A 25384-nucleotide genomic window follows, 5' to 3' on the forward strand; every position below is an offset into this window, starting at 1 on the left:
ACTGCTCCGATACCGGCATCAGACGCATCAACATCTACCACAAAACTGCTGTTTGAGATCTGGCAAAGTGAGGATGGGAGCGGAGGTAAAGCTCGATTTAAGTTTCTGAAAAGCTGCCTGACAACCATACGAAAGGTCTGTGTGGCGAGATAAGATCATGCAAAGGCGAGGCTATAGAACTGAAATTCTGTCGAAATTAACGAACCCTAAGAACCTTTGTACGTCTTTGCGTGACGTGGGAGTGGGCCAATTCGCTGCGATTGGCTGGCAACCAGTTCAGGGTGTACCCCGCCTCCTGCCCGATGACAGCTGGGATTGGCTCCAGCATGCCCGCGACCCTAGTGAGGAGAAGCGGCTCAGAAAATGGATGGATGGATGGATGGATGGGCCAATTCGTCACGGCATCAACTTTGCAAGGGTCCATTTTGATTTCACCTGGAGCCAGCACAAACCCCAGAAAAGAAACGGACGCCTTGTGGAACTCACATTTTTCAGCCTTGACATATAGTTCATTCTGCACTAACTGCTGCAACACAGAGCGGACATGAATTATGTGAGTCTCCTCATCCGGGGAGAATATCAAAATATCGTCCAAATATAAAAAAACATACACATTCAACATGTCACGCAAGGACATCATTGACAAGGTTTTGGAAAACAGCTGGAAAAGGCATCACCAAATACTTGTAATGTCCCTTTGGTGTGTTGAATGCTGTTTTCCATTCATCCCCCTCCCTTATCCTGACGAGATGATCTGAATTTCTTTAGTCTAGTTTGGTGAAAACCTTGGCTCCCTCCAGGAACTCAAAGGCGGTGGAGATGATAGGAAGAGGATACCTGTTTTTCACCGTTATGTCGTTGAGAGCCCGGTAATCGATACAGGGTCACAGAGTCTTGTCCTTCTTGTCCACAAAGACAAATCCTGCTCACGCAGGGGATGAAGATAGGCGAATAATCCCGGCTGCCAGGGATTCATCCACATACTCCTTCATAGCCTTGTGTTCCGGCCCTGAAAGAGAGAATAACCTCCCTTGTGGGGGTGTGGTTCCAGGCAGCAAGTCAACAGCACAGTCATAAGGTCTGTGGGGTAGAAGGGATGTGGCCTTGGATTTGGAAAAAACGTCTTTAATGTCCTGGTAACAGGTGGGCACTTGAGATAAATCAGGATCCCCAGATGGGGTCTGTGGATTGTCATTAGAAACATAGCCCTGAACATCACATGGAGGCTTGAAACAGTTCTGGGCGCAATTGCTGCCCCATGACATAACCTGCCCAGAGCACCAGTCAATGTGGGGGTTATGTAATTTCAACCATGGGTTCCCTAAAATAAGGTAAAAAAATAAATTCATGGCGTGAAAAACATGAAAACTGTTGGATTTATCTCACCAAACATTATAATGAATAAACACAAAAGGAATGAAGACGTTGGTCATTTTACTCATGAGGAGGGCGCATGGGAGATTGTTCAGGTTACAGCCTCTCAACACGCTCTAAACAATCTCCCCCGTCGCTCCTACATTTATTTGAAAATAGGAGGGTTCTACAAGACATAATATTCTAAGCATTAAGACACAACACAAAACATAGGACCAGACGACACCTGTCCCGTCCCCGACCACATCCGATCACGTCCTTGGTCAAGGCGCCCTTCCATCAAATGTTGCTGAGTCATCTTCTTGAAATCGAGACATCTTTCTATCTAAATATTGTCCATAATACTAATGCAAGCTACTAATGCAAAATACTAATGCAAGCTAATAATGCAAAATACTAATGCAAGCTAAGCAAATAAATTATAACTACTAAAATATATCTAACAAAAACTAATGCGTTCCGAGTGAGAATCAGGAAATGTCAATGTGGGTGTTTGGGTGCGTTGAGTGATCTTGCCCATAAAACTGCCATCTGCAGCATAGGTATTGCGGTGGCGTTTTATTTGAAAGGTTCTCAGGTGCATCCGTCTAACGAGGATGGAGTTGAGTAAGAAGATCCCGGGCAGGGTCTTCCTAAATGAAATTCAGACTCACCTCTCCCGTGTCCTTGTTACCGGCACCGGCATCCTTGACGTGACAGTTGCTCATGGAATGACCCAACTGCCCGCAGTAGAAGCACGGCCCTTCCCTCAGCCGGCGTTGACGTGCCTCTGGGGAGAGACGGAACCTGCAGAGTTGCATGGGTTCAGCCGTGGTGATGCTAGCCAGTGGATTGAGACCGGAAACAGGGAATCTGCCTTGGTTGGGCTGGTCACCGAGGCTTGTCCTCCAAGTGCGCGGTGACGCAGCCCTCTGCCGAACTCCGAATCAGATGCCCCAGCCACCTCATCTGGCTCCTCTCGATGTGGAGGAGCAGGGGCTCTACTCTGAGATCCTCCCGGATGACTGAGCTTCTCACCCTATCTCTCAGGGAGAGCCCGGACACCCTGCGGAGGAAACTCATTTAGGCCGCTTGTATCCGGGATCTTGTTCTTTCGGTCACGAGCCACAGCACGTGACCATAGGTGAGGGTAGGAACATAGATCGACCAGTAAATTGTGAGCTTTGCCTTTCGGCTTAGCTCCTTCTTTACCACAAGGGACCTATACAAAGTTCGCATCACTGCAAACGCTGCACCGATCCGCCTGTCGATCTCCCGTTCCATTCTTCCCTCACTCGTGAACAAGACCCCAAGATGCTTGAACTCTCCACTTGGGGCAGGATCTCATCCCCGAACTGGAGAGGGCATGCCACCCTTTTCTGACTGAGGACTATGGTCTCAGATTTGGAGGTGCTGATTCTCATCCCAGCTGCTTCACACTCGGCTGCGAACCGCTCCAGTGTTAGTTGGGGATCACGGCTTGATGAAGCCAACAGAACCACATCATCTACAAAAAGCAGAGATGCAATACTGAGGCCTCTTCGCCTTGGCTGCGCCTTGAAAATTTTGTCCATAAAAGTCATGAACAGAATTGGTGACAAAGGGCAGCCTTGGCGGAGTCCAACCCTCACCGTAAACGAGTCCGACTTACTGCCGGATATGCGAACCAAACTCTGATTCCGGTCCTACAGGTAACCGAACAGCCCGTATCAGGGGGTTCAGTACCCAATACTCCCGGAGCACCCCCCACAGGACCCCCGGAGGGACACGGTCGAACGCCTTCTCCAAGTCCACAAAACACATGTAGACTGGTTGGGAAAACTCCCACGCACCCTCGAGGACCCTACCGAGGGTGTAGAGCTGTTCCACGGCCAGGACGAAAACCACACTGCTCATCCTGAATCTGGGATTCGATTTCCCGACGGACCCTCCTCTCCAGCACCCCTGAATAGACCTTACCAGGAAGGCTGAGGAGTGTGATCCTACTGCTCTCTACTGACCAAAAAGATTACTGCAGATATTTACACTGGAACAAAAACCTGATCAGAGTTTGGGATATTAGAGTTTTAATACTGTTATTCTATTTGTTTAGTTATTCCGTATTTTTAGGCTGTGATCTCAATTCAATAAAATTATCTATTAATTGTTTTAACACTATTAAGAGTTCAATATACCTCTATGTACATCCATCCATCCATTTTGCCAGGGGTGTCTTAAAATATATACAGAGGTGTGAATTTTATAAAACTGAATATTGTAGAAAGTTCATTATTTCCATAGTTTAAAGAGTGACTCATTTTATACAGATGAATTAAACACATGGAAAAACACGAGGCCACACATTCCCTCATAAATTTGATACTGAAAATCATTTACTTTTTTTGGCATGTAATAATTGTAATTTCTGGTGATGGTGAATTGTGGGTTAATTTTTGTTAGCTGTCCAGAGGTCAATCTGATTTTTGTCGCGGGCCGCATTGCTGGTACAGTTTCTCTCAGAGTTGCATTATGACTGTGAAACCATACACATTTTTCATCTCCTCATTATAGTATTACATATGCTTTACTTATGGATAACTTGCAAAAATAACTGCAACATCACCCTGCGATTGGCTGGCGGCCAGTTCAGGGTGTGCCCCGCCTCTCGCCCGGAGATAGCTGGCTCTAGCACGCCAGCGACCCTCGTGAGGGTAAGCGGAACGGGAGATGAATGAATGAATAACTGCAATATCTCAATGATATTATTTATTATCTCCAACGATTAGAAATTTTGGCAAATATTTTAGCAAGAATCATGAAAATCGACAAAAACTATTTGGTTTCGGGGGCCACATGAACTGATGTGGCCGGCTGCATGCGGCCTCCAGGCCTTGAATTTGAGACCTGTGCAGAAGGCTATAAATATCAAAATCCTAAAATAAATAAATATATACATAAATAAACAAATAAATACATACATACACACATACATTTAAATAAATTGAAATACATTAAAATAAATTCAAACAAAATCATGAAATATTTATATGTGTGTATGGGTTTATTTGATTTTGGGCACTTTTGATTTTCGTTTTTCTCAAAAATATAATGTCACTAAAACGATATATAACTACATTACCTAAATTGTCATCTGTGAGTCAGAATCTGTTCATGTCCATATATATTGATTTAAGATATATATATTTTTAAATTTGGTCTTTTTGTCAGATACCCTAGAGAAATGCCATTACCGCTATAATGGCATATTGATTAAAAATGGATTAATCTTGTGATGGTAATGATGTGATGGTAATGACATTTCAAAGTTTTAAGCTAACTATGCTGGTAGAGTTAGCTTAAATTTTTCTTTCAGCTAGCTGGTCCTGTACAACATTTTTATATGATTATCAAGTTTTTACAGGAAAATCTTTAAACATATTAACACTACAAGTAGTTTAGTAATGACATGCAATAAAAATCTTATGTGACTTAAGGGTACAAATGAGGAAAAAGCTTACTTTGCAGTTATGAAATTGTCTGACTTCTCTCTGCCCTAGCATGTGCTTGAGTGACAAGACAAAATGACACAGGGAAATAAAGAATAACTTTTGAATAAATAAACTTTATTGATATGAAAATGGTCAATGTGGCGGTAATGACAGTAACTTTAAGGGACAGACTTATTTTAGTAAAAATAAAAGACAGATTTTGAAATGTTTTGCATATATGATGAGAAATCATTAATTATTTTATATTTGAAGGAATTTATGGTAAAAGTTACACCATTTTAGCATTTTTTTAGTAGAAAGATGGAGCTTCATATATCCAAACCCTGTGCTTGGGACAGGGTGACAATTGTAAAATACCACCATAAAACCGCTGGAAAAATGTCAACCTATACTAATATTAACATGAAATTAATTTGCACACTGATTGAGGAGTATCTGTAACATTTGCACAACCAACATTGTCCCAGATGATCGCACTACTCGTCACTTTAAACCGCATACACTCCTTGAAGTCTCAGCGCCCTTTGCACAATGGTCATTGCACCGGACTCATTGCAATATTAGTCATTTGAACTGCTCTAAGTGCTAGAGGACTCTGCATCTTTTTGCACAATTGTTTTTTGTCAATGTCTTTATGTCTCCAAAGTGTTCTGTAAATTGACTGTCTGTTGTACTAGAGCGGCTCCAACTACCGGAGACAAATTCCTTGTGTGTTTTGGACATACTTGGCAAATAAAGATGATTCTGATTCTGATACACATACACATATAATTAGGCACGCCCACTGCTGGTTATTGAAAGAATCTATTTAAATATATTTTTTCTTTCAATTTTACATCAAGGATACAAAATGGCCTGTAATCAAATCAACAACCATATATGACTTTTCTACCTGAGTTATGAAATAAATGAAGTTTTCCACAATACTCAAATTCATTGAGATGTATTTTTATACACAAATATTGAAGGATGTGATAAAAGGCAAGAATAAATTAAGAGAAAAGTGATGAATAAAAAAAATACATTTTCTATCAAATATTTCCCAAAAAGTTTTCAATGACTTATTTTTTTCAACCATGGTGTTAAATAATATAATTTCCCATAAACAACAAAGCTGGGTTTGGAGCAAATCCCCATCTCCTGATAAATTTGGTATTTTTCCAAAGAATTTGTACCAAGAAGAAATGTCTTTATTCATCTTGATGGCGTCCAAATGAATAAAAATGTTATTTCTGCATGTCAACCCAAAATATCTTCAAAACAAATGACGAGTGATAAAAAAAAAGAGGATTTCATTCCATAATTGGTAAAAGAGTATTCATTTTCAACTTGTAATCTTGATTCCATATGTATTTTCTGAATCTATTTGGTGCATGATTTTATATGAGTCCTCTTTAACGTTATTGATGAGACAATACCAGCCATCCACAATATCTTCCCATCGAGATTTCCCCCGACAGGCTCATTCCAGCACATTAGGCCACATGAGGCCAGTGAGCTTGAGCGTCACCGTGGCTGATCCTTATCCTGACCACCTGTTGCATCTTAGTGTTTTCTGCGGAGGCATGCTCAGATAAGAGCATGGAACCAAACCGCTGCAGAAAGCTGCCGAAGTGTGGTCTGAAAATGACAGAAAAAGAGGTACAGGCAATATGCTAAAGCAGGTGTTCACTAATCTTAGGTTGGGACTCTGTAAAATTATTAAGTGCACACTTGCATGTGGGCATGGAATTCTCCAGAGCTTCCCAGATTGCCACTGGAATCCTGTTACACTCCATGTCGATATCACAGTACTGGTGGATGTTGCTCGATGCCCAAGAAGGTTAAGGCCGTGCTGGAAAATAATGGTGGCCGCAAAAAATACAGTATTGCTGTTTTGGGCACAATTTGAACATTTTCAGCGAGGGGTGTTTTCACATTTGTTGCCATTGGTTTAGACATTAATGGCTGTGTGTTGAGTTATTTTGAGGGAAGACTACATTTTCACTGTTGTACATACTGTACACTAACTACAGTGTAGCTAAGTGTCATTATTTCAGTGTTGTACCATTATTTACAAAAATGTGACACGTGAACTCCCGTTTGTGACATACTGTACTATATAGGATCAACCACGATGTGTTTCTGTCCCTTCCCGTTGACAGTGATGAATGACATTGTCGGGACCATGTTCAGTAAAGCCTTCAAGGATGAACTTTTGAAACCTCAGCTGCTGTATTCACACAGGACAATGAAAGTCGTACTAACTCGCTTGGCGCACGTCTCGATCATGAAGCTGAAGACGGTCAGCACGGAGAAGGTAACAATCACGGTAGGTAACAACCGTTCTCAGTATGGAACACCAATGTAGGCTACTGTTACAATGATGAACATATTCAATGAATACCTCTATGACAGTGCCAATCAAAACTGATCATGAGAACAAATGAGCAACATAAAATTGGCAAAATCGTGCACATTTCCCAGGTTTAACGTATGTTTTGTGTGTTTTCAAACAGCTCTACGAGCTGATGATCATGGCCTTCAAGTATCAAGTCTTCCACTGTCCGCGCCCTAATGACCTTCTGCTCATCTCCATCCATCCATCCATTTTCTGAGCCGCTTCTCCTCACTAGGGTCGCGGGCGTGCTGGAGCCTATCCCAGCTGTCATCGGGCAGGAGGCGGGGTACACCCTGAACTGGTTGCCAGCCAATCGCAGGGCACATACAAACAGACAACCATTCGCACTCATAGTCACAACTACGGGCAATTTAGAGTCTCCAATTTATGCATGTTTTTGGGATGTGGGAGGAAACCGGAGTGCCCGGAGAAAACCCACGCAGGCACGGGGAGAACATGCAAACTCCACACAGTCGGGGCCGGGGATTGAACCCGGGTCCTCAGAACTGTGAGGCTGACGCTCTAACCAGTCAGCCACCGTGCCGCCTCTGCTCATCTCATACAATCATATCGACACCATCAGGGAATTTGTGAAAGACACTCCTGCCGTTGAGAACAAAGTGGATGAAACTCATAGGAAGATCATTGAGGTCGACCTGAGCCAGTCTGTTCAGAATTCAATGAACCCCCCGTGGTAAAGATATGGTCACAATATGTTCACAATAGCTGTAAACCCGCAATCTATTGCGACCTGATAAAACAAACGATTTAAAGACATTTTAATTGATTAAACACACTTTTTAAAGTATTCCTTAGCACCTGTTCTCACGCTCTCACTCGCACATTCTCCAAATAAGTGGCAAAGTGTGCTTGTTTCATGCTGTTTATTTTGTCACTCCCAGTTAAAGTTTACTGTAAAACTGAAGCATAAAACAAAAGAATTAAACACCAAAATGTTCGACCAAACCATATAGTTTCACCTATTGAAAGTCCACTAGCTAAATGCGAACATATAATGTGACATGCCATAGATGGGCCAACGGACATGAGCATAGGTTTTACGGTATCATAAACCTTAAAACAACTGCTACTTGAACAGACACAGAGCAGCAATACACACAAACAGAGCATGCAGTATATTATTACAGGCATATACAATATTCTCTCGACTTTCTGACAACCATAATTATTACTGGCTTTCTTGGCGACCTTCTCTGCCTCTATCTTTATCCGTGTACTTACACTGAAGTAGTGCAACTCTAAATTTGTACACATTGAACCCACGCATATTTGGCATTCACCTAATTCACCTTTTTACGGACTTTATTTGAAACCTATCCTTTCTTACTCAATGTAAAACTTTTTTTTGGTGCTCAAACCAAAGCAGTGATAGTATTACTTTGGCACCATCTTGTGGCATCTTGGTGCCAATGAACTATGTTGAAGCGACTTGAGGAGCTTCATTGAGACAAATGTAGTGCTTTGCCACCATCTTGTGGCCTCTTGGTGCCAAGGAGCAACGTGGAAGTGAGTTGAGGAGTTTCATTGAGATAAATGGAGTACTTTGCTGCCATCTTGAGTGACATATAGGCAATTATAAACTGCCATTTTACAGTATGAAACATCCATGACTTATTTCTTTAAATTGGAGGTGTACTCGTCTATGACTTCGGGTGAATTCCAGCTTCTCCGACAAACGCTGCTCACATTCTTGCAGGACACGCACGTCCGCATGAGTTCCTTGCTATCTCAGTGAGCACTGAAATCAGCAGAAATAAAAACACTGCGTCCTTTCTCCACTGTGCTTTCTCATTCAGGTGTCCATTTTCCTCAAAAACAAAATCCAGAATCCCAACGGGCGTTTCGCCCTGTCAACCTCAGTGCCTCATGGAATGGATGTTCCTGGGATCATTCGGTGAGAACGTGTTGTTTTACGGAGGAATTTGGACTGTTTATCCGAAATGACCGTCATTTCTGTCGTGTATTTCAGGATATTTGACAATAAGGGACGACAAATGCAGCAGAGCCGGTTCTCCTCAGGTGGGAGTTACACCCTCCCCATAAAAGATGCATCATTTGGCCTACATGGCGACAGAATCATCAAACTGGGCGTGAACATGTCTGCACCATGCACCATGTCTTATTTAAATGTTTACATGACACTACATGTGTGGATAACACTCTTCCATTAAAAATTATATTTTAAATTATTATAAGCATATTAATAAAAAGTATATTTTAAATTATTATAAGCCATTGCAACATTATGCAGTTTGAACATTGACACTGCTCAAATATAGAAAAAAATAGTGCTAATATGATTCATTTAAACTTTATTGCACATAACTTAAATTAAAAAAAAAAGTTTTAAAAACAAACCGTTCTTAAAGACTAAATGCAAATGTACTGTACTAAAAGGTTCAATTCAACTGAACTGGAGAGGAAGTGACAATTTCATATACCATGAGAGGGAGCCCACATCCCACTAGTGGTACAAGTACCACACTTTAAGAAAAACTGCACTTTAAGCCCCCTCCTTGAGCCGTCACCTTATCGTGCTGGAGGGATTTGTGTGTCCCAACGATCCTAGGAGCTAAGTTGTCTGGGGCTTTATGCCCCTGGCAGGGTCACCCATGACAAACAGGTCCAAGGTGAGGGACGAGACAAAGCACGGCTCAAAGACCCCTTATGATGACGAAAAAAGATGGACTTTGTTTTCCCTTGCCTGGACGCGGTCACCGGGGCCCCCCACTGGAGCCAGACCTGGTGGTGGGGCTCGAAGGCGAGTGCCTGGTGGGTGGACCTGCACCCATGAGGCCTGGCTGGGCACAGCCCGAAAGAGTAACGTGGGTCCCCCTTCCCATGGACTCACCACCTGTGGGAGGGGCTATTGGGGTCGGGTGCAGTGTGAGCTGGGCGGTGGCCGAAGGCGGGGACCTTGGTGATCCGATCTACAGAAGCTCTAGGGACGTGGAATGTCACCTCTTTGGCAGGAAAGGAGCCCGAGCTGGTGTGTGAGGTCGAGAAGTTCCGACGAGATATAGTCGGACTCGCCTCCACACACACCTCGGGCTCTGGTACCAGTCCTCTCGAGAGGGGTTGGCCTCTCTTCCACTCTGGAGTTGCCCACGGTGAGAGGCGCCGAGCAGGTGCGGGTATACTTATTTTCCCCCGGCTTGGCGCCTGGACGTTGGGGTTCACCGCGGTGGACGAGAGGGTAGCCTCCCTCCGCCTTCGGGTGGGGGGACTGGTCCTGACTGTTGTTTGTGCCGATGCACCAAACAGCAGTTCAAAGTACCCACCCTTTTTGGAGTCCTTGGAGGCGGTGCTGGAGAGCGGTCCCGCTGGGTTCTGCTGGGGGACTTCAATGCTCACGTGGGCAATGACAGTGAGACCTGGAAGGGCGTGATTGGGAAGAACGGCCCCCCCCCACCCGTTCAGAACCCGAGCGGTGTTCTGTTATTGGACTTCTGTGCTCGTCACGGATTGTCCATAACGAACACCATGTTTAAGCATAAAGGTGTCCACACGTGCACTTGGCACCAGCACACCCTAGGTCGCAGTTCAATGATCAACTTTGTGGTCATGTCATCGGACTTGCGGCCGCATGTCTTGGACACTCGGGTGTAGAGAGGGGTGGAGCTGTCAAGTCATCACCACCTGGTGATGAGTTGGTTCCGATGGTGGGGGAAGATGCCGGTCCGACGTGGCAGGCCCAAACATATAGTGAGGGTCTGCTGGGAACGTCTGGGAGAATCCCCTGTCAGAAGGAGTTTCAACTCCCACCTCCGAATGAACTTTGCTCATGTTCCGGGGAAGGCGGGGGACATGTTCCGCGCCTCCACTGCTGAGGCGGCCGACCGGAGCTGTAGCCGTAAGGTGGTCGGTGCCTGTCGTGGCGCCAATCCCCGAACCCGTTGGTGGACACCAACGGTGAGGGATGCCGTCAAGCTGAAGAAGGAGTCCTATCGAGCCTTTTTGGCCTGTGGGACTCCTGAAGCAGCTGATGGGTACCGGCTAGCCAAGCGGAATGCAGCTCTGGTGGTCGCTGAAGGAAAAACTCGGGTAAAGGAGGAGTTCGGTGAGGTCATGGAGAAAGACTTTCGGACGGCTTCGAGGAAATTCTGGTCCACCATCCGGCGTCTCAGGAGAGGAAAGCAGTGCACCACCAAAACTGTGTAGAGTGGGGATGGGCCGCTGCTGACCTCGACTCGGGACATTGTGAGCCGGTGAGAAGAATACTTCGAAGACGTCCTCAATTCCACCGACACGCCTTCCCATGAGGAAGCAGAGTGTGGGTTCTCTGAGGCGGGCTCTCCTATGTCTGGATTTGATCTTTGATATATCTCTTGCCACCGAGAAGCTTTTTAACTACCTCGGTGGCAAGGCCCTGGGGATGGATGAGATTCGCCCGGATTTCCTAAAGGCTCTGGATGTTGTGGGGCTGTCCTGGTTAACACGCCGCCGCAACATCGCGTGGACATCGGGGACAGTGCCTCTGGATTGGCAGACTGGGGTGGTGGTCCCCCTTTTTAAGAAGGGGGACCGGAGGGTGTGTTCCAACTACAGGGGGATCACACTGGTCAGCCTCCCTGGTAAGGTCTATTCTGGGGTGCTGGAGAGGAGGGTCCGTCGGGAAGTCGAATCTCAGATTCAGGAGGAGCAGTGTGGTTTTCGTCCTGGCCGTGGAACAGTGGACCAGCTCTACACCCTCGGCAGGGTCCTCGAGGGTGCATGGGAGTTCGCCCAACCAGTCTACATGTGTTTTGTGGACTTGGAGAAGGCGTTCGACCGTGTCCCTCGGGGAGTCCTGTGGAGGGTGCTTCAGGAATATGGGGTACCGAACCCCCTGATACGGGCTGTTCGGTCCCTGTACGACCGGAGTCAGAGTTTGGTCCGCATATCCGGCAGTAAGTCGGACTCGTTCCCGGTGAGGGTTGGACTCCGCCAAGGCTGCCCTTTGTCGCCGATTCTGTTCATAACTTTTATGGACAGAATTTCTAGGCGCAGCCAAGGCGAAGAGGGGGTCCGGTTTGGTGGCCTCAGTATTGCATCTCTGCTTTTTGCTGATGATGTGATTCTGTTGGCTTCATCAAGCCGTGAGCTCCAACTCTCACTGGAGCAGTTCGCAGCCGAGTGTGAAGCGGCTGGGATGAGAATCAGCACCTCCAAATCTGAGACCATGGTCCTCAGTCGGAAAAGGGTGGCGTGCCCTCTCCAGGTCGGGGATGAGATCCTGCCCCAAGTGGAGGAGACCCCGGGGACAACCTGGTGAAGTGTTCCGGGCACGTCCCACCGGGAGGAGACCCCGGGGACGACCCAGGACACGCTGGAGAGACTACGTCCTTCGGCTGGCCTGGGAACGCCTCGGGATCCCTCCGGAAGAGCTGGATGAAGTGGCTGGGGAGAGGGAAGTCTGGGCGTCCCTGCTAAAGCTACTGCCCCCGCGACCCGACCCGGATAAGCGGTAGAAAATGGATGGATGGATGGATGATTTTATTTGACATTCATGGTCTGATTAAAAAAATAAATAAAAAATAAATCACAAGTTACTCACTAGTTACTCAGTACTTGAGTAGTTTTCTAGTACTTTCTTACTCTTACTCAAGTAATTATTTGGAGGACTACTTTTTACTGAGACGAGTCACATTATTCTGACTTGAGTACAGTATTTGGCTTCTCTCGCCACCTCTGCGTACACTTAATCAGTCACTCTGATTAATTTTTGCTGTGGTTTGTACCGTTAACAGCAAAATATTGTGAAATGGCAGCCAGCAATACTTGAGAAAACATGGAAACCTGAGGTAAATACAAGAAATGTACCGCCATTTGGCATTTGTTTCAATTTCACAATATGTCTGAATGTATTACGGCTGTTAGATGAATTGAACCAATTTGTGATGTATTTGGCAAAAACGACCACCCACAACAGGACATGAACGGAGTGTCATGGATATATTTGTATTTTTTTCCAAGCTAAAATCGCTTTGACTGTTGTTTTTAACATTGTGGCTCCTAAAATGGTGCCTACATCGCAAGCCCCTTCGAGAAGACTCACCATATTGTCTCAGACGGTCAAAGGAGGCGTTTTTATTATTTTCCTCGGGGTGTCATGTACAAAATGTCGGTCAAATTGGCCGTCAGTTAGCTAGCTCGCTCGTTAGCTTAGCCATCGCCGCTCTTTGAACTTGACACGTGACGTCACAAAGAGCACCCCAGTCTTGGCCGTGTGATTGGCGGGTTGACTTATTTTAGGGCGGTCCTAATAATGGGAAAGACATAAATACCAAGTGACCAAGAAAAGCCCGTTCCGAGTGTAATGATGGATAACCGACGGTTGGAAACCATTTGGGAAGTGGTGAGCGCGGACTCGGGCAAGATGCTGAACTAACGAGAGCAGGTTGGAGACGATTCATACATAAATCTCAAATGCGCACATGGACATTTTTGGAACATGTGAAATGTGATTCCATACTGTAATAATTAAACTTAATCCATAGACACAAGTTCCTGTTTTTTTCTCTGGGGGGGTTGTGGGTCACAAGCCACTTAGGTTTAAGAAAGTCATTGACTAAAGCTTTGTTTCTGAATATGTATTTTTATTATTTGCTAAATAATGTACTGTGTGCTCCTGTTACACCGACATTTGCTCATTGGGGATACAATATTATCCTATCTTAAATCATGTTTTATGGTGCTTCTTATTCTGCTGTTGAGGAATTTTAGTTACTTGTTACAACTGAGTAGTAATAAAAAGTACGTTAATAACAATTTTTTTTTGCAGGTCAGCGCCGCACCGTCGGTGGTGAGATTAAGACAGAACTTTTCCGAGCTGGTGCCGGGCCCAGTTCGCCATCCTCCTCGACCTTCGCCAGCGAATTCAAAGTACGTATTCTCTTTAAAATGTCTTTCCTGGCACATGCATACAGAGGTGACATGCTGATGCTTTGTTTTCTCATTAGCACGAAGAGGAGGAAATGCGGGGACACGTCCACCGTCAAAAAACCTCCGAACGGATTCCTGATTTCCATGAAGGAGCAGCGTTTCAGCCTTTTGTGAAGGCCGCTGCGCCACGGCAAGACAGCGCCGCTGTCAACAAGGTCCTGGGGCAAATGGTGAGTTGTGTTTGCGACAAACGACCTCGTCGCTTGTCTGGTGTTGTTCTGCATGTGTGCGATGACACTTTGGTGATGTCCACAGTGGAAGTCGCTGATACTTCCAAGAATCTGAGCGGCTCAGTCGGATCCACGCCACCAGGTACCCGGACTGGATTTACAGAGACAACTACGTGAGTCCCAGATTCATTTAGTTATAATACAGTGGAGCAACAAAAGTCAAGAATAATTTCTCAAATGTTTTGTGTGCGATGACTCCATGCTTTTTGTTTTGTTTTTGTTTACTGCAAAAAGCAAAAGAGAAAGTGGGGCAGTGCAGCCACCAGCGTAAATCATCTGACCGGTAAGTACAGTATATCTAAGTATTTTTTAGTTTATATAAATCTGCCCAAAGCCTACTACGTCGCTCTGAAATTCTGCCTTAACAAAAATAATGTATCATATAATTATATCATATTAATATTATAATATATAATATAATAATATAATATACGTTATTATTGTTTAACTTTAATTAAAAAGAAATGCATTGAGATGCATTGAGATGCACTTATATGTTGTTTACAGAGATGTTCCTAATATTTTGCCACTGTCCTTCGTCTATCTACCGGGAAATGGGATCACAGCAGCTTCAATTTTTGTTATGGCCCTAATATGCTTTGGTACTTCTGTCCATAATTTCGCCTTAAACTGAAAAGCGGACTGAAATCTTTACATTGTGTACCAAATTCTTGACGACAGTTACTACACCTCTGTTTCCAAGCAAACTGAGCATTATACAACCTGAGGAAAGGCAGAATATTGCAGTGGCAGTCATGAGATTATTTTGAAAGTCGTTTCATGACTCACGTCTCAGAACTGACCTATGTTTTTATTTGTGTTTGCAGTGCCCGCGCCACAGCTCACGGTGCTCTCAACGGGGGCTTCGTGTCCAGTATTTTATTGGGGGACACAGACTTTGGGGGCTCCGCACTGAGCCTGGATGTGGGGCCCGAGGTGGACCTGACGGCGGCCTTGTACAGGCAGCTTGAAGCACTGGAGGCGGAGGAAGCGGCCGGATCGGAGCATAGACTTTAAATGTATTGCAAATGTTTTAATAAATCCAGAGCTTGTGGTGCCCTCAACGAGGCCCGACGAGGACATCGTGTCCATTTTTCTCTTGGGGGACACTGAGTTTGAGGTCTCAGAATGGGGCCTGGATGTTGGGCCGGTGAGGTAGCGAACTGAATGTTTGCATCTTCGCACACTTCCTGTTATACAACACGTGCGTCTTAAGGTGTTTGTACAACAGGACAGACCTTTTCCAAGCTTGTGCCTGGCCCAGTTCTCCATCCTCCTCGACCTTCGCCATCGAATTCAAAGTAAGTATTCTCTGTAAAATGTCTTTCCCGACACATGCACACAGAGGCGACATGCTGATGCTTGGTTTTTCCATTAGAACAAAGAGGAATAAATGCACAGAGAAGTCCACCGCGCCTTACAAAAAGAAGCCCCCTTATGCATTCATGATCTTCATGGAGCTTTTGTGAAGGCCGCCATGGCAAGACAGCGCTGCTGTCAAGAAGGTCCTCAGGCAACTGGTGAGTGTGTTTGCGACAAACACGTCCTCGTCGCTTGTCTGGTGTTGTTCTGCATGTGTGCGATGACACTTTGATGATGTCCACAGTGGAAGTCGCTGACGCCAGCTGAGCAGCTCAGTTACTTCCAAGAATCTGAGCGGCTCAGTCGGATCCATGCAACCAGGTACCCAGACTGGACCTAAAGAGACAACTACGTGAGTCCCAGAGTCATTTCGTTGTAATACAGTGGAGCAACAACAACAGTGAAGAATAATTTCTCAAATGCTTTTTTGTGTGATGACTCCATGCTTTTTTGTTTTGTTTTTGTTTAGGGCAAAAAGCAAAAGAGAAAGTGGGGCAGTGCAGCCACCAGCGTAAATCATCTGACCGGTAAGTACAGTATATCTAAGTATTTTTTGTTCATATAAATCTGCCCAAAGCCTACTACGTCGCTCTGAAATTCTGTCTTTACAAAAATAATGTAGAGGTGCATCTCAGTGAATTGAGTATTTAATTTCATTAGTTCCATTGAAAGAGTGAAATTCCATATTAAAATTGTCGATTTTTATTTATTTTTTTAATATATTGGATTATATCAAAGCAAGTGGAAAGCTAAATTTTACCACCAAGAAATTAGAACAGAAACACTTGAAATGATTTTTAATAGAGAAATTAGGTCAGAATTGGCCTTCTGACTTTATTTCCTATCCATCCATCCATTTTCCGAGCCGCTTCTCCTCACCAGGGTCGCGGATGTGCTGGATCCTATCCCAGCTATCATCGGGCAGGAGGCGGGGTACACCCTGAACTGGTCGCCAGCCAATCACAGGGAACATACAAACAAACAACCATTCGCACTCACAGTCACACCTACGGGCAATTGAGAGTCTCCAATTAATGCATGTTTTTTCTACTCTGAGATCCTCCCGGATGACCGAGTTTCTCACGCTATCTCTAAGGGAGAGCCCGGACACCCCTGCCGAGGAAACTCATTTCGGCCGCTTGTATCCGGATCTTGTTCTTTTTTCAATTTTCAAAATGCATAATGTTGAAATGGCTTATAATAATTTAAAATAAACTTTTTAATGGAAAAAAAAAAACTGTCTCGTGTTTAATGAACACTCAGACCTACGACATGTTTTAATGTCGGTCATTATAGCGGTACTGGAGAGCTAAGTATTTTTAAAAAAAATTTTTTTTTAAGGTGGTACTTGGTGTAAAACGTTCAGGAACCACTATCACATGTGCATATTAGGTTAAATCTGAAATTGAATCTGAAAACGAAAAATCCCTAAATTTTTCTGTGAGTAGCATATGTATAGAGTACATAGGAGGGGGGGGGGGGGGGGGGGGGGGGGGGACAATCTTCGCTGAATTTCTATCGAAGAGGTCTTTCCCTGTGTGGGCATGTTTACTTGTAAGAGATACACAAACACGCAACACCAATTTCAGATTGGAACAAGCGGCACAAATAAAGGCGAACGTTGCTGGTTTTCTGGTGAAATATACTTTAAGTTTAATAACTTCATCTTCGTTACCATTTACTGAAACCATTTTTGTACTTGGGCTAGCAGTAACTCATATTTAAACTATACAGCGACAACTAAAAACATTAAAAACTTATTGTCCATGTATGTTCAATATCCAACATGTACCTGCATTAGCTTGCGCTTTAATCCATTTGAAAAATACGCACAAAAAAAACGCCTTCGCGGGAGAATGCCAAACACTTCCGGATACAGAAAACGTGACGTGATGACGTCTATACATACGTCACATACTTCCGGTCAAGTAACACAACAGCGCCACCTGCGGGCTAATGGCAGACCTTCAGGGGCTCGCGCGACTGAACTGCACTTTGGTTCTGTTGTAAAAGAAATGCTCTTTGTGGCTATTATTTTTCTAAAAGAGGTCATACAAAAGAGCAATAATCGTCAATAAATATTTGATTAAGTGTGTTAAAAACGGCAAGAAATGAATTCAAACTTTCTTTAAATAATGTGTTTAAAATTTTATTTAGATGCGCTACGCTCCAGGAGAGTGGAAAGTGGTTTGAAGACAGGATTTGAATATTAACATGTCACAAGGGTCAGAGGTCATCCATCATGGCCAGCAGGTCATCTTCTTTGTGACTGTTCACATCATCTGGCATTTCCTCTTGTTCTGCAAAAAGGGTGGCGATTTGAGCCAGCTGAGTTGCTGAATGTTCATCCTGAAATAGAAAACATTTCAGTCACGCCGCAGTTCCAGAAACACACGATGGACGTGCGCGTTTACCTGCAGGGCTTGTATATTTATCACTCCAAATGACTCATCAGCTCCACCTGAAGCTCCTCTATTGAACAAAATAAGTAACAAATTAAACACCCACATCATGGTAAAAAGGACAGATAAGAAATAAAACACGTACCCCTGATCCTCCTCTTGGGCTGAATTCAACAAGTTGATCTGAAAGCCAATTTGAGAACCGGACACGTTCTCAATCTCAACAGTGCCCATCATACGGGCCAGTAGATTGAGCTCTTCTTTCGCCAAAGGGTTGGGAGCGGTTTCTGTCTGTGGCATGGAGATAAAAACTTATAGCAGAAAGATGTGTCAAAAGAGCATATGTTGGACACACGTGTCAAATTTAAGCCCCATGGGGCGGATCTGGCCCTCCCTGTATGAAAGCTTGCCACAATTTTTCCTTGACTTTTTTTTTTTCCAAAACTCGCCATCCAAATTATATTTATCAAAGGTAGGAGCAATTATGTTCTATTGTATGATGGGATGATTATTAGGGTTCCCACACAAAATGTTCATGTAATTACAACCACAATTGCAATGAAGTTGGGACGTTGTGTTAAACATAAATAAAAACAGAATACAATGATTTGCAAATCATATTCAACCGATATTTAATTGAATACACTACAATGATAAGATATTTAATGTTCAAACCGATAAACTTTATTATTTTTAGCAAATAATCATTCACTTAGAATTTTATGGCTGCAACACGTTCCAAAAAAGCTGCGACAGGGTCATGTTTACCACTGTGTTACATCACCTTTTCTTTTAACAACATTCAATAAACGTTTGGGAACTGAGGACACTTATTGTTGAAGCTTTGTTGGTGGAATTCTTTCCCATTCTTGCTTGATGTACAGCTTCAGCTGTTCAACGGTCCGGGGTCTCCGTTGTCGTATTTTACGCTTCATAATGCGCGACACATTTTCAATGGGAGACAGGTCTAGACTGCAGGCCGGCCAGTCGAGTACCCGCACTCTTTTACTACGAAGCCACGCTGTTGTAACACGTGCAGAATGTGGTTTGGCATTGTCTTGCTGAAATAAGCAGGGGCGTCCAAGAAAAAGACGTTGCTTGGATGGCAGCATATGATTCTCCAAAACCTGGATGTACCTTTCAGCATTAATGGTGCCTTCACAGATGTGTAAGTTACCGATGCCATTGGCACTAACACAGCCCCATACCATCACAGATGCTGGCTTTTGAACTTAACATAACAGCCTGGATGGTCCACATTTATTCTAACATTTCCCTCCTGTTTATCACATATTTACTCAAATTCTCAAATCACCTTACATCAGTCACTTCAGTTAGAGGTTCGACTGGAGGATCATTTTTATGAAAACAAATACATTTACACTCAGAGGCGATGTTAATCTTTATTCATAGTCACCTGGATCTCGAAACAAATCAGGCAGTTCATAATGCACGTCATTATCATCATCACTGTCATCATCTTCAGGGTCAGGACCAAGTAAAGGATACATTTGAGCCATTCGATTCTCCATGGGTGAGATTGCTGTTGTTATCAATCTATTAATGAGAGAACACAGACAAGGATTACAACAACATCCACACAAGGTCAAAATTGCTGCAAAAACAGCGATTGATACCAAAATTGAGGACACCACGGCTTTGTATTTTCCAAAGGCATTAATCCAGGAGTTCCACATGGATGTGTCAACACCAGAGTGTTCCTTCATTTTACCATTAAGAGTTCGGAGTCCCTTTATGGCCTCGGTGAGACTGCCATCCGTAGCTGTGTTGCTGAGAATGAATGTGCAAGCATTGTTCTCCTGAACATATCACATACTCCTCCTCTCAGCCAACAACATGTCAACAGCTATCCTGTTTTGGAATGCCATAAGTGATGTGGCTGATAGCTGTTCATGTACAGCTTCAAACACACTCTGTGTCCAATTGCCCAATTTTTGCACGTTGTAATGGATGTAGTTGATTCTGTCTACGTTTTTGTTGGTTATACACCACCAACAGATCGAGGAATCCTGCAGCTATTTGATCTACTAATTTGTACTCACTTGAAACACCACGGGGAACACCAACGGTGTCAATGTATGTTGGATCGTTTTGGCCTTGCCAGTCTACTGCTCTTTTGTGACGTCGCCAATGTTCTGGCATGACAGTGGATAGACTAGCTGTTAATTCTTGTACAGACATGGGATATGCCGATACCGGTAACAACAAAGTCACTCGGGCACAAAGACCTGTTACATTCTTTGGCAATTTATCAAATAGTCTTGCATCTCCACACCACCACCAGATGTCCCCTCTTGGCTGCAGATTGAAGTCAATTTCTACCACTTTTGATACCGTAGGAACCTGATTTTTTTAATCATCTATTACTCTCGAGGTTCCATGCGTGTTCGTTTTCGTGAAAGAGCTACAATTATAACGACGTGTTAAAAGTCAACCAATTTATACCTGACAGAGGAGTCTATACATTTTACAGAGCTCTGGGTCAGTAGCTAGGCTTATCCTAGCCTCAGCAGAGACAGTGCAGACTCAACAAAGCTATCTGTTCTTGCTCCCGACTTATACAATATTTCAAAAAGGAAGTATGGAATCGCTGTCATCTGATTGGTCCAACATCCACTGACGTCCTCATTGTCCTGCAAAATGATGGCCATTTGCCGCTGGCTTCAGACGCCGTCTCCAGAGTCTGTTTTTTATTGTTCCACTCATCCTTTCCACTTATCCAGCGCTTTGAGGGTGGGAAGCACGATGATTCTTTAGATCAATGTGAAACATCACTCCTATCTTTTTCACAATTTGGTGAACAAAATGGGCACCGTTATCACTGTATATTTTTTCAGGAATGCCATATCGAGGAATGATATCCTTGCAAAGTGCCTTTCACATGTCATGCCCTACAAAAATAAAAAAAAATAAAAAAGAATTAAAGCCATAAGTTGTATAATGTTGATGTATCTGCTCCACCATCCCTCCTGTTGAGACAAGTGTTACACCATGACTCAATATAGCAGCCCATTTGTATCGATTTTTTTGGTAGGATAGGTTTGTTGTTTGGTCATAAATAGATGTCATCTTGTAATGTTGCGGCATTTTTCTTCCAAAGTTCTTGTTCAGCTTTGGGACATTGTTGTTGCATATCTTTGAATGTGTCTTGGTCTAAATTTGTGTTATCTTCTATTGCTAACACGTGTCTGTAAACTTCTGTTTTCTTTTTATCTTTTATTATTTTTTCAGCATGGAGGGCGGGATTTACATACTCCTCCAAGGTGCCTCGAGGCAGTGTTTGTTAACCCAGCTGCGAATTGCGTCTTTTGAACCTGCATGGAGAGCATTCTTCAACTGCTGTTGAAATGGTCCATTTACATCTCCATCCTCCTGCAGGCCGCTGTGAGTCATGAATACAGTTGTCATTCTTACTCTCAAAAGGCTCGTCATCCTTTTGTTTTCGTATTTCAGTATAATTTGTTCTCTGTCTGAAACGCTGGGTTGCTCTGTTAAATAATCCTTGCACCCGGTGTCCCAATTCGCGACTATCTCGGCCAAAATCCCATTTGCATCTCTTGGATTCCATGGTCCTCTAATATTATGCCAATCTGGACCCATGGCTGCCATCCACACTTGTTGAATTTCCGCACCATTAAAGTTAAATGAGCGCCTTAAATTTTCCATTTCCTTAACAAACTGGTTTATGTCTGCTTTATAGGTGCCAGTCCTTCCACGGTCATTTTGACGTAGTCCGGGTCCTATAAACTGAAATAGTCGGGTTGGCACCATCTTGGGTGTTTGGCACCATCTTGTTTGTTTGGGTTGGCTTCCTGAATCATTGGATACAGGTCTCCTTGGTCAGGTGACATATTAGTTATTTGTGGAGTAGTCGGTGCGGGATATAGCAATTCTCCCAGTTGTTTTGACCATTTCAATTCAGTTCCGTCTGATCGAGTCATTGTGTGTGCTGTTGCCTCATAATGTGGAGGCGGTGGTAATTTAGGATAAAGGGGGGCAGTTACACCTTCCGCTTTTTCACTTTCTTCAACAACTCTCTCTCTTCTCCTCGACACTGGTCCTGTTTCATCATCCTCCTTTCTATGGAACATTAATTGTTCCGTTTCCTTCTCTCAACATTCCCTGTCTTTCTTTTCACATTCTTTTTCTTTTCTTATTTTGTCTACATTCTCTTTCCGTTCTCTGTCTCCCTCTTCTCTATTTGAGGCTATTCTCATCCAGTGTTCTGTTTTCTCAAAACCCTTTTCCTTCATTTTTTTAGGGGTTTTCTTTGTTTTTTTTAATGATTGATTCCTGCAATGCGGCTATTTTTTTGTGTATTCAACAGACCATTAAAGCTGTGTTCAGATATCCATGTGTCTAAATATTGGATTTTATCAGGATCCTGTTTTTTGATGAACTTCCAATCTTTACACTGCAGTGTATCTATCCCTGGGTTTTATTTTATTACGTCCTTTCCCCATTTTCGAGAATTTGGTCCAGTTTGTCAACACATAGGGTGTTCTAAAAACTGGTTTCTTATCAGAAGGACAGCGCTTCAAATTTTCTTTTGTGGTAATTCGCACTTCAACATTTTCAGGTGGAGAATTCTTGCCTTTGCATCCACACCAGTCTGCTGTTTACAATCACACTGTTTTATATGAGATAAATACCTAGTGGTATTTTTATCTGCGTCTGCAGTGATGCGAACTTTATATTGGTCCCTTGTGGTAAAGAAGGAGCTAAGCCGAAAGGCGAAGCTCTCAATTTACTGGTCGATCTATGTTCCTACCCTCACCTATGGTCACGTGCTGTGGGTCATGACCGAAAGAACAAGATCCCGGATACAAGCGGCTGAAATTAGTTTCCTCTGCAGGGTGTACGGGCTCTCCCTTAGAGATAGGGTGAGAAGCTCGGTCATCCGGGAGGATCTCAGAGAAGAGCCCCTGCTCCTCCACATCGAGAGGAGCCAGAAGAGGCGGCTAGGGCATCTGATTCGGAGTTCGGTGGAGGGTTGCGTCACCGCGCACTTGGAGGACAAGCCTCGGTGACCAGCCCAACCAAGGCAGATTCCCTGTTTCTGGTCTCAATCCACTGGCTAGCGTCACCACGGATGAACCCATGCAACTGGGCAGGTTCCGTCTCTCCCCTGAGGAACGTCAACGCCGGCTGAGGGAAGGGCAGTGCTTCTACTGCGGTCAGTTGGGTCATTCCGTGAGCAACTGTCACGTCAAAGTTGCCGGTGCTGGTAGCAAGGGCACGGGAGAGGTAAGTCTGAATTTCATTAAGGAAGACTCTACACAGGTTCTTCCTAAAGTGACACTATGCTCTCCTGATCAAGAAATTCATACACCTGTATTAATTGACTCTGGTTCTGACGCAAACTTACTCAACTCCCTCCTCGTTAGACGTATGCACCTTAGAACCTTTCAAATAAAACGCCACCGCAACACCTATGCTGCAGACGGCAGTTATACTCACCGCACCCAAACACTCACATTGACATTTCCTGATTCTCACTCGGAACGCATTAGTTTTCATGTTTTTGACGCCATGAATCATTACCTTATTTTAGGGAACCCATGGTTGAAATTACATAACCCCCACATTGACTGGTCCTCTGGGCAGGTTATGTCATGGGGCAGCAATTGCGCCCAGAACTGTTTCAAGCCACCATGTGATGTTCAGGGCTATGTTTCTCACGACAATCCACAGACCCCATCTGGGGATCCTGATTTATCTCAAGTGCCCACCTGTTACCAGGATATTAAAGACGTTTTTTCCAAGTCCAAGGCCAAATCCCTTCCACCCCACAGACCTTATGACTGTGCTGTTGACTTGCTGCCTGGAACCACACCCCCACGAGGGAGGTTATTCTCTCTTTCAGGGCCGGAACACAAGGCTATGAAGGAGTATGTGGATGTATCACTGGCAGCCGGGATTATTCGCCTATCTTCATCCCCTGCGTGAGCAGGATTTGTCTTTGTGGACAAGAAGGACAAGACTCTGCGACCCTGTATCGATTACCGAGGTCTCAACGACATAACGGTGAAAAACAGGTATCCTCTTCCTCTCATCTCCACTGCCTTTGAGTTCCTGGAGGGAGCCAAGATTTTCACCAAACTAGACTTAAGAAATGCATATCATTTAGTTAGGATAAGGGAGGGGGATGAATGGAAAACAGCATTCAACACACCAAAGGGACATTACAAGTATTTGGTGATGCCTTTTCGAGCTGTTTTCCTTGCGTGACATGTTGAATGTGGATGTTTTTGTATATTTAGACGATATTTTGATATTCTCCCTGGTTGAGGAGACTCACATCATTCATGTCCGCTCTGTGTTGCAGCAGTTACTGCAGAATGAACTGTATGTCAAGGCTGAGAAATGTGAGTTCCACAAGGCGTCCGTTTCTTTTTTGGGGTTCGTGCTGGCTCCAGGTGAAATCAAGATGGACCCTTGCAAAGTTGATGCCGTGACTAATTGGCCCACTCCCATGTCACGCAAAAACGTACAAAGGTTCTTCGAGTTCGCTAATTTCTACAGAAAGTTCATTAGAAATTTCAGTTCTATAGCCTCTCCTTTGCATGATCTTACCTCGCCACACAGACCTTTTGTATGGAACCAGCTTTGTCAGGCAGCTTTTCAGAAACTTAAATCGAGCTTTACCTCCGCTCCCATCCTTACTTTACCAGATCTCAAACAGCAGTTTGTGGTAGAAGTCTGATGTTGGAATAGGAGCAGTGCTCTCCCAGAAATCTTACAAGGATGGTAAATTACATCCTTGTGCTTATCTCTCAAAAAAACTGACCGTGATCTGCTGGCGGTCAAGGTGGCTTTGGTGGAGTGGAGGCACTGGCTCGAGGGGGCACATACTCCGTTTTTAATATCAGACAGATCACAAGAACCTGGAATATTTCAAATATGCTCAGAGATTAAATGCGAGGCAGGCGAGATGGGCTCTGTTTTTCACTCGATTCAATTTCATGTTATCCGACCTACCTGGTTCTAAAAATGGTAAGCCAGATGCTTTATCGCGCATTTTCTGCGCAGAGAATTCTTTGTCCGACCCTAAAACCATTTTGTCCAAGTCCTGTTTTGTTTCTGCTTTTGTTTTGAACATTGAGACTGCGGTAAAGGAGGCTCTGCTAAAGATACCGCAGAGTTAATGATACACCAGGTGTTCAAGTTCCATGGTTTCCCCAAGAATGAGGAACGTTCATG

At 44.1% G+C, this 25384-nt stretch overlaps 1 protein-coding gene and 1 pseudogene across 1 annotated transcript; one reads left to right on the plus strand and one right to left on the minus strand.

Annotated features, from left to right (window-relative positions):
• The first annotated feature begins 6325 nt into the window (after positions 1 to 6325).
• On the plus strand, positions 6326 to 15413 carry LOC133396152 (protein OSCP1-like). Its single transcript, XM_061665637.1, has 9 exons — positions 6326 to 6334; positions 6443 to 6482; positions 6986 to 7140; positions 7340 to 7404; positions 7769 to 7871; positions 8873 to 8952; positions 9038 to 9136; positions 9212 to 9340; positions 15224 to 15413. Exons 1-9 carry the CDS (start codon positions 6326 to 6328, stop codon positions 15411 to 15413), a joined length of 870 nt encoding a protein of 289 aa, XP_061521621.1.
• A 2562-nt stretch (positions 15414 to 17975) lies between these two features.
• Positions 17976 to 25384, minus strand: part of LOC133396153 (protein OSCP1-like) — a 112094-nt pseudogene continuing 104685 nt past the window's right edge.

Source organism: Phycodurus eques, chromosome 20 (assembly GCF_024500275.1).
Source record: "Phycodurus eques isolate BA_2022a chromosome 20, UOR_Pequ_1.1, whole genome shotgun sequence".
Taxonomy (NCBI): domain Eukaryota; kingdom Metazoa; phylum Chordata; class Actinopteri; order Syngnathiformes; family Syngnathidae; genus Phycodurus; species Phycodurus eques.

What these genes read in the sequence shown, in the direction of transcription:
- LOC133396152 (XM_061665637.1), top strand. An exon ending in AGACGGTCAGCACGGAGAAG is followed by an intron (nt 7,141 to 7,339) that starts GTAACAATCACG and finishes GTTTTCAAACAG; the next exon opens with CTCTACGAGCTGATGATCAT. An exon ending in TGTCCGCGCCCTAATGACCT is followed by an intron (nt 7,405 to 7,768) that starts TCTGCTCATCTC and finishes CACCGTGCCGCC; the next exon opens with TCTGCTCATCTCATACAATC.